This window comes from Solea senegalensis, unplaced genomic scaffold (assembly GCF_019176455.1).
Source record: "Solea senegalensis isolate Sse05_10M unplaced genomic scaffold, IFAPA_SoseM_1 scf7180000015695, whole genome shotgun sequence".
Lineage (NCBI taxonomy): Eukaryota > Metazoa > Chordata > Actinopteri > Pleuronectiformes > Soleidae > Solea > Solea senegalensis.
This window is the reverse complement of record NW_025321421.1, coordinates 1-10,562: the sequence shown is the minus strand read 5'-3', so window position 1 is coordinate 10,562 and position 10,562 is coordinate 1. Positions and strand designations below refer to the sequence as shown.

General features: G+C 37.5%; 1 protein-coding gene across 1 annotated transcript; it reads left to right on the top strand.

Annotated features, from left to right (window-relative positions):
- Nucleotides 1-6,160: 6,160 nt before the first annotated feature.
- Nucleotides 6,161-10,336, top strand: LOC122762472 (cell wall protein DAN4-like). Its single transcript, XM_044017675.1, has 6 exons — nt 6,161-6,209; nt 7,275-7,376; nt 7,545-7,712; nt 7,811-7,972; nt 9,748-10,112; nt 10,163-10,336. The coding sequence occupies exons 1-6, from the start codon at nt 6,161-6,163 to the stop codon at nt 10,334-10,336; spliced, it is 1,020 nt and encodes a 339-aa protein (XP_043873610.1).
- The last annotated feature ends 226 nt before the right edge of the window (nt 10,337-10,562 follow it).

Genomic DNA, 10,562 nt, shown 5'->3' with positions numbered 1-10,562 from the left:
GAGCCTTCAGTTACCAGGCTCTTCTCCTGTGGAACCAGCTCCCAGTGTTGTTGCGGGAGGCAGACACCCTCTCCGTATTTAAAGTTAGACTTAAAACCTTCCTTTTTGATAAAGCTTATATATCCTCTGGTGGAGGATAAAGCGGTAGATAATGGATGGATGGATGGATGGCTATGAATAAAGATTTATTGATTGATCTCTCCCTAGTTTGTGCCTTTCCTCTCTGTCCTCATCATGCAGGTGACCCCTGGGCTGCAGGATCCAGATCCGATGTGTGAGGCCATTATTAGTAGTCATAGTATTTACATCGTTATTATACTATACATTAAAAATTGATATCATTACATAATTTTTCTCCAACAATCTGTTACATATGCTTATTTCAGAACTGTCCTAAAGCCTAATGCAACTGTTATATATCTGCTCCTGATCTCTACCTCACCTCCCTCCTTCCTTTTCTCTCCCCACTTTCTGTCCCCCCACCTCTCCTCTGTCCCTCGTTTTCCTTTCACCCTAACGAGTCAGATGTTGCACATCTTGTCTCTCTGGTTCTGCCAAAGATTTCTTCTCAAAAGGGAGTTGTTTCTCTCCATTGTCTCCGAGAGGTTGCTCACTGGGTGTCTGCCTTACTATATAAAGTGCCTTGACATTGTGTTGTGATTTAGTGCTATACAACATTAAATGATATTAATATGGAAATTACTACTTAATGAGTCCTCATTTGTTGCCTGCACACCCACTGATATGATATGGGTTAAGCAACACTAATTACAAAATTAGGTGTTACCATCCACACCTGTTTGCTATTGCTCTGCTGATTGTATTGTCATTGCTGTGCTATGAGCATGTAATCCACTCTGTTTGTTGTTAGGGCACATGTTACTAAGTCAATCCATGATTATGACGTGGTTTTATTGGCTGCAATACACATGCTATGAATACATGAACTGCTTTGGCAGGAAAATCACGCTTGACATACTTGCTGAACCGTGCAATAATACACCAGGTGTGGCATATTCTCACAAAACTATATTATCTATTACCCATCCCTTTCTTTTCTGAACTCGAAACGTAAACTCTTTGTCTTATTTTCTGATTCCTCTTTCAGTCAACATCCATCTGAATGTGGAGTTTGAGCGTCTTGGTGACAGCCTCCTTGTTGACCTGTAATTGAGTCTCATCTTCCAGGATAATTTCTTCTGCTTCTTCCACTCTCTTTTCTGTCTTATTTATTTCTTCCTTAATGCCCTTCTGTTGGACATTGGCGTCTTTACGAAAGTTGCGCAGTTTTTTTCAGTATTAGGTCCAGGCTCGCCCCGCTATCTTGTTCTGTTCTGTTAGCATACCATTGTCCTCTATGGTGCTGCTAGCAGGTGAATCTATTGGCATCTTGAAGCCCCTATCCTTACTTCTCAGTATCTTTTAAATATTTGCTTGTCGCTTTGGGCTATTTTAAATTAAAGTGTCTGGAGCGTGTTTCCCTATGCTGCCATCCTCTCCTTTAGTTCCTGGAAGTCTCCTTATTTTGCATTTCATTTACTTGTTTTGATAATTTTTGCTTGATTTTGTGTGTGTGGTTTGATGAACAGTACCTTTGTGCTATAAGTTGATGGATGAAATTACTTCAGTGACCGAAACCTATTATAAATCATTTATGAAAGACCTGCCTTTGTTTTCCTTTCAACACTTCACAATGAAATGTCCTGGAAAAAAAATGCTCATCCAAAAATATGCCTTAATAACATATTGTTCTCTCTCTCTGTGAGAAACGCACAGCCTCCTGATAAAAATAGATTTTCATCCACTGTTGTTAGTTTAACATCAAAAGGTGTGGCAGTGTTTCAGAACAATCACCAGTAGAACACAATATCTCCAAACAATCCTGTCTGACGCCCTGTAACTAAATTAAAAGTGAAACATCAGGAAACCCCAAGGCATTTGACACCACAAAAAGTAAACTACACAAACAAATGAAACAGCTTTCATTGTTTATTGTCTTATTTCCATTTAATAATACACCATGACATTTCCCAATGCATAAATGGCAGTGATCATTACAAAAACAATATCATATATTATGTGAGCTAAGAATCTCTGTGTGAAAAATGCTGTCAATTCAGGAGCAGGAGGTGTGGCAATGCATCAGAGCACATCAACAATACTGCATAATATTGTTTAATCTCTGGCCAATCCTGTATGACGTCTTTGAAGCAAATTCTTTATTGACATGAAAGAATAACTAAGGAGACAACAGGGCAACTGGGACAACAGAAGCAAACAATCATACATGACCCTGACTTTCTTCATGGTCGCTATTTTCATGCTACACAACTCACTTCACTGATCAATATCCACTGAACATATCTCAAATGTACCTCTTAATGTACCTCAGAATAATCCTTAAAAGTTTAGGTTTCATCAAAAAATAAAATAAAATAGCCATCTGATCATAAATTAGTGTCTGAACAGCAATCTTCATATTGACAAAGTTTTTTATACTTCAAATGAATCTGAAGCCATCTACACTGAAAATGGCCGGCAAACTTATATAAGTACTTCAGTTGGTTATACTGAAATGAATGAAATGTATTAATATGCATTCATAAGAATATTATTCAATATTATTTGATTTACATAACAAAAGCTGTGTGCAGGAATCTAAAACATGACCCACTGTTTGAATAAAACACCACCTAAGTTTTTTCCTTTGGTTAATCACAAGTTTATTGTTTCCTCTTTGATATTACAGCATGTGCTGTTCACTTTTCGTAGTTAAGACACTCAATGCATTCCCTAGACCCTAATCTTAACCATAACAACTAAATGCCTCACCCTAACCCTAAATGCCTCACCCTAACCTAAGTCTAACCTAAGTCTAAGTTTTGTCATTAAGGGATGACAAAACATTTGTAAACTCACTCCCTATGGTTTACCAGTTTTTTTGGTCCTCACAAATGCTGCAGTATCAAACGTTCTGTTCAACAAACATGTAGAGGGGCATAATTTTGTTCATGTTGTACGCAAACACAGAGGTGGTTTAGTCCTGCCCTCTCAGCGCTCTCTCGCTCTATCAGCGGTACCTGCAGCCTTACAGCAGGAGAATTGAGAATTGTGTGAAAGAGTTTCAGTGACAGATGAATACAGTTGACACTAAATTAGGGATAGATCTGCCTGCTGTGAAATATCTGTACAATTTACAGGCCGATATTACAGCACTGCATTTTAAGTTGATTACATTCAACATTTAATGACATACATATACGCTTGTTTGATGCTTTAATTGCAGTTGTCCATGTTGTTATTATTTACTTAATTTTAGTTACTAATTTGAAATATCATCATGAACATCTTTAATGTGATATTGTGCTAGAATATTAGGTAATCATTTTTAACTCATACTGTCCACCCACAACTGCACAGTAGTATGGAGGTGTAGTCATAGGTGTAGAGAGCGCAAATGACTCAGTACACATCATGGTGTTATTCTGGTATGCAAAAGTGTCATAAACATTTATGAACTTCACAGTAAGTATAGCAGCATGAACTCTTAATATGTTTTACTTTAAAATGCATACTGACTGGTTTATAGTTAGGTTTTCCATTGTTCTTTGTTTGTTTGTTTTTGCGTTGGAAAATTTAATTTAAGGACTTATGACTGTCAGGTGGGGTCACACGGTGGTGTAGTGGTTAGCACTCTCGCCTTGCAGCGAGAAGACCCTGGTTCGAGCCACGGTTGGAACAAGGGCCTTTCTGCATGGAGTTTGCATGTTCTCCCCGTGTGTGCGTGGGTTCTCTCCGGGTTCTCCGGCTTCCTCCCACAGTCCAAAAACATGCAATGTGGGGATTAGGTAAATTGGACACTCTAAATTGACCATAGGAGTGAGTGTGAGAGTGAATGGCTGTTTGTCTCTCGTTGTGATGGACTGGCGAACTGTCCAGGGTGTACCCCGCCTATCGCCTGATTTAGCTGAGATTGGCACAGCAACCCCCGCGACCCTCTGGTGGAGGATAAAGCGGTAGATGATGACTGACTGACTGACTGTCAGGTGGCCTTCAACTTGTCAAACTGATGTCTGATGCAGCAGATGAAAATAAAAATAAAATAAAACAAGCTATTTTATGTTCATCTCTCAGATGCGGTACATGAAAGAATACTGCTTCGACAAATTCCTTCAAACTCTAGAATTCAATCTTTAAAGAAAGATTTTTACAGCTAAAATGTCACAAGTGAAATTACACCATGTGGAGTGAATGTTTGCAAACTGAAATGCTATATACATTTTAAAAGACTTGATCACTTGTATAATATTGTAGCTGTACTACCCTTTGTTTACTGGCAGTATTACATAATGTAATGACATACAATTAATAATATTCATAATTTAGTTGCCAATCAGAGTTTTCCTTTGTGTTCTAGACTAATTTCTTTAATTTCCCCTAGTGTTTTAAAAGGAACATTTAATGGATTCTTCCTTTGTCCTCTCACCAAGATTCTTAAAATTGTTTCAAAACATAGGACCAATAATTTATCAATCAAATGAATACTTGAGGTGGAGCTTAAAACAAATGTTTTAGTTTCTCTTCTGGGAGCAAGGCTAATATGATAAGGCAGCTTGTTCCAATGGCTTGGAGTGTTAAAGTTAAAGGGACGTTCATCAGTTTTCATGTAGACCCCAGTACAGAAAGCCTGCTCCCGCTTATGTGAGGAGTCTTGCTGGTTCTAAGCACACAAGCTAGATGTAGAGATATTAATGTTCCATACTTCAACACCGACAGCACCGACAGGGGGTCTTGTCCTCATTGTGACTTTTTGTTTTTTCTCTTGCCAAGTTTATACTCACTCTAAAGCTATAAAGAAAGTTTATGAAACAGAAAGAAGTCTATATATAGATGATAACAGACGCATTATCCAGTTGAAGGACACACAGATACGCTGGTTTTTCTGGTATTTCTGGTATTTCTTTGCAATTATTGTTGGAAAAAAAAATACCATCGGGTGTCCTAAACCTTTTTGTGTTTGTGTGTCAGGAGAGAGATTGATAACCTACCTGAACCACATACAGTGCATTCAAGTCCACAGATCAAAAATACAACACAGCTGTGGGATCAGTTCAACAGAAGGTGTGGTAATTTTGAAAGAACAACAATGCAACAAAGAACTCCTTAACACCTGTGATTCAAAGATGGTTTAGCGTCTTTGAGTTTGAATTCTTTATCTGGCATGAAACAACCATGATTCAAAAGAATGGCAGTCTAACCTTCAGAGTGAAATTTCAACCTCAGACTTTAAACATAGATTACACAACTATAGAACTTTCAGGGACACCTTTAAACTTGTCTGGTTCTTGGTACAATGCCATACTGACCACTGTCACAAACACTTATGTGACAAAGTATACACAGCATCTGTCAGTAGATTGATACATTCGACATAGCAATAAATAGGCATTTTTTAAAAAATTCAACTTGCATTTCAATAGTTATATAATCTTATATTATCTCAGAGCCTACCGCTATATCCTCCACATGATGGTCGCAGGGAGCTGGAGCTAAATCCCAGCTGACATACGTCAAAAGGCCAGGTACATTGTCGGATAACGAATTGCTTTCAAAGATTCTAAATCAAAAATGATGACATGATGGATGACTTTTTTATTACAAACTTTATCCTCTTTTCACATTTTAACCCCTGAGATGTATAAAAAACAGACCGAAATTAGAAGTTAGTACATGATAAATAACACAATTCTAAAGAGAAAATGGACAATAATTATAAAGACTGAATATCTACGTGATAAAAATGTTCTGTATGACAGATGTTTTCTATTTATATAAACATTTGTTGTGCATGAATATGTGAGAGTTTTCAGTTCTGGCGTTTCATTTCATTAATGTCCCCTACACATCTTTAATAACACAGAAGCAGACATTTACAGTCTTATATGTCAATTATTTTTTAAAAGTGCAATCTATCAGTTAAAAAAGTGTGATTTGTTTTATGTCACTTGAGAGTGACACTCTAAGGGATGTCACTGTAAAACTTAGAACACGCCCTGGGCACTGAAGCTTTCAGATATACACGTGTTGTATTGAAAACTTGTACAGCATATAAGCATCTAGGCAGACCTGTATGCAGTTCTCACCTGGATTGTAGATCATGATGAAGCTACTCCTTTCGTTGACTTTCATCTGGGCTCTTTCCAGCACAGGTAACTCTTCTTATTTATCTAATTTATACAATCTTTCAGCAGCAAATACATAAACCGATTTTAATCAAATTTAAAATATTTCATGGCATGTATTTTCACACTCAATGAATGCATGTGTCACTCTTGGGATGAAAACATACTGAAAATGTTTCTATAAAAAAAGGGACACATGAAACTGCTGCAAATAAAAGAGACTGCCCCCCCTAACAAAAGGTAACTGTGGGTCGTGTGCAGGAATGACAACTCATAGGTATGTTTTTTAAATAGGTGCCCATAGCAGTAGAATAAATAACTGCAATCTGGATGTGTTTTCATTGGCAGTTTGTTTAGAGGTTAAAGCATTGTATTTTGGTGTGATCAACGCAGGTTTGAATGCCATGATAGAGTTTTACATGAGACCATTTTTTTATGTCATGGTCTGTAACTTACTGCCTAGTCCTATCTTTTTTTAAGCCCTTAACAACCCTTGTGCAGTTGATTTGAACAATACCAGTGCCCTGAAAACGTACCTATGGGTCGTATTGACGAGATGTGCCAAAACGACCCATAGTTATGTTTCAGTTGGAGGACAGGTTGAAATGAAACAAGGTCTAAAGACTGTATGCTCTCCCAGTCAGTCACACAAATAGGCTGCAGCACCTGTTCTATATACAGGGCATGGTAGCCATCATGATGCCCATATTCTCAAACTACAATTGATTACACACCTCAGAAATGCTGTGTAAATTGGCGATTTAAATTAAATAATCAAACACAGGAATTAGCTCTTACATAATATAGTTCTATAATTAGTCAGAGTCAATGTCAACAAAAACTTTATGATTTTTTCTTTATGATTAACTATTGAAACATTATAAGACCCAAGTGATTCCAAGAGGGACATTTACAGAAACAGTGTGAACGTAAGTAAATTAGGGTCCATCACATGCATCAAGTTTTAATCATTGATAATATGTCAAAATTATTTTGAACTGCAACCTTAATAATATAATATTGCAATGTTTTTTTTTTTGTTTTTTTTTTATTTTGAATGTGATCAATCCTATATTTCTCTCCATTTTGCAGCTGGAGCACTTGTGTGTCAGACTTGCACAGACGATGCATGTACAAGCACAGTGCCACTATCATGTGACAAAGAGACGATGTGTATAACTGCTGCCATTCAAGGTATTATTTTTGTTTTTGTTGTTGTTATTCTTCTTCTTATTATTATTATTTTTATCAATAATAATAATAGTAACACTAACATGTTTATTATTCTACTGTAACAAACCTGTGCTGCGAAGGTGTCTGTGCTTTGAATTAAAGTTAACAAACAGCACTTTGTCTCTACAGCTGTTTCTTCTGGAATTCCTGGCCAACAAATCTTCAAGGCATGTGCATCATCCTCCCTGTGTCCAGTCATAGGCTCCCAGACATTTTCAGTCAACTTGAACATTTCGAGTGCAATTGCATCTGCTACGTGCTGCAACACAGATAGCTGCAACTCAGCCACTCTATCTTGTAAGTATACATGGAGCATCACATTTGAAACATGGTGAAATATGTAATACAAATTCCACATTTATGTGAATGGTGCCATGTTTTTTTTTCTGTTTCAGTCCCTACTACTCCATCAGTCAACAACCTGGAATGTTACTCTTGTGATCCTTTCACCTTGCAATGCACAAATTCAATAAAGTGTACAGGAACAGAGGATCGCTGCTTTCAAGCAAGTTGTGAGTCTTCCTCTTATATATTTTATTCTTTATTTAATTTACAGTGTCTCAGTCGTCTCACTCAACAAAACAGTTGATCAACCATTGATTGGTCCAGATGAAGATATATGCAGTGTAATTTACTATTAGTTAAGAAAGAAATATTCTGAAACTAGACCTTCAGGACCACCAAGATGTCTGTCTGTCTGTCTGGGTGCTTCCGCACTTGCTTGCAATATGAGCTACAGAGGCTTGTTAGAATTTGTGATGGAAACACATTGCCCAAGAATTTTGACCCTGATGTGAATTCTAACACACAACCTGATATGGAGCCAGACAATCTGCCGTTGCGCCAAATAATCTGTTACACATACAGGCCGACAGAGGCGTGTTGAGTGAATGGGATGAGGTCTGCCATCTCTGATTGTCTTGTTTAATTTGTATTTGGTGCTAAAATGTGTGTTATTCACTGATGACACCAATATTCTGGTCTCAGGATTGACAGAAATGTGTCCATAATTACATCAGAAATCACTAAAATTCTGGATAGAGGGTGTAATAATAGAAAAAGACACATGAAACCAAAATCCTTGGTGTAATAATTGATGACAGAATCTGTTGGAAACCTAACATCGAACATGTACAAACCAAGCTCTCAAGAAGTATATCAGTCCTGGCCAAAACAAAAGATATCCTGAACAATAAATCCTTCCTTATTCTCTATGATTCAATAGCTCTCCCATATTTAACTTCCTGACCAGAGATTAGGGGAAACACATACAAAAGCTCTTTAGAGCTGTTGTAGACTTCAGAAACTAGCCATCAGAATCATCCATAATTTTACTTTTTATGAACAAACTAATCAGTTATTCGAGTATCTGCTGCAAGTTAAAGTTGCACAAACTATGTTCAAAGCAAGTAATAAAATGTTACCTGGTTGCATATAGAAAATGTTTTTGGAAAGAGAGGGGGCTACAACTTAAGGGGACATTTAAATGTAAAGATTCATAGACTATGCATAACCAGAAAGAGCTTTTGTATTTCAATGAGTGGTGTAAAATTATGGAACAAGCTAAATGTGGAATTAAAACAAAACTGAAACATAATCCAGTAAAACGGAAATATAAGTTCATTTTAAGTTCAAGGTACAGGTATATGGATAGGGGAAAAATAAATATGTATTAATGTGAATAGGTTATTGTGAGGTGTGGCCATATGAATAGTCTACATGTAATATGTTAATAATATAATATGGATAGCAATTAATTAATACATATATATCAGCTGTGAATATCCTACACTTCTAACTTGTATATAATATGATACAATACAGATAGGGGTCCAAGACAGAATATGATACAGTTCACAGGGTAGGATAAAATAAGTTTGCACTTCCTCCTGCCCCCTTTCGAACATCAGTGTGGCAAACATGAAATATGATTCTTTTTTTTCTCCCTGTGCCTCTGTTGTTTTCTTTGTCTCTTGTCAAAATATATAGAGCCGAAAAAAAGACACACCTCATTCTCCATTGTACATCAAACATGTCCTTCCAATTTGGGGGTCTAAGTTGGGGTTTACATATCCAACTGCAGTTTCCAACAGGGGGATTACAGTATTTCCTCAGCCCTCCTCAATTATCATGAAATAATATTGGCAGATTGACATCAGAGCCTTGAAACCAAACTTATTATACGTTTACCTGATGAATTGAATGAGTACTGAAAATGTAACATTAATACAAATGACATGAAAAGTACTGTGACGTGAAGAAAAACCTTAAATGAAACAAAACTTTAAATGACTCTCATGATAGCCTGATCTAAATGACCTTTCATCTCTAGTGACCAATGGGGCCACAACTTCTCCTGCCTTTGGCTGCGCAAATGTAATCATGTGTGCAGCTGCTGAGAAATTGGGGATGCTCCCCTTTATGAAAAATGTTGGCAACATCACCAGTGGACCAACCTGTTGTAAAACAGATCTATGTAACTCCGCTGCACCAACGACTACAACTATTGCCCCAACTACAATTACTGCACCAACCACAACTACTAGCCCAACTACAACAACTACTGCACCAGGCACTACAACTACTACCCCAAGTACAACTACTGCACCACCCACTACAACTACTGCCCCAACTACAACGATTACAGGACCAACCACAACCACTGCCTCAACCACGACAACTACTGCACCAACCACTGCAAAAACTGCCCAAACTACAACATCTACTGCACCTAACAATACAACTAGTGCCCCAACTACAACTACGACTTCACCAACTACAACTGCACCAACTACAACTACTGCACCAACCACTGCAACTACCGAACCAAAAACAACTACTGCACAAACCACAACTACTGCACCAACTACTGCCCCAACTACAACTACTGCACCAACCACTACAACATCTGCACAAACTAAAACAACTACTGCACCAACCACTACAACATCTGCACCAACTACAACAACTACTGTGCCAACCACTACATCTACTGCACCAACTACTACAACTACTGCAACAACTACAACAACTACTGCACCAACAACTACAAACACTAACCAAACTACAATAACTACTGCAACAACTGCTGCTCCAACCACTACAACTTCCGAACCAACAACAACAACTGCCCCAACTACAACTACT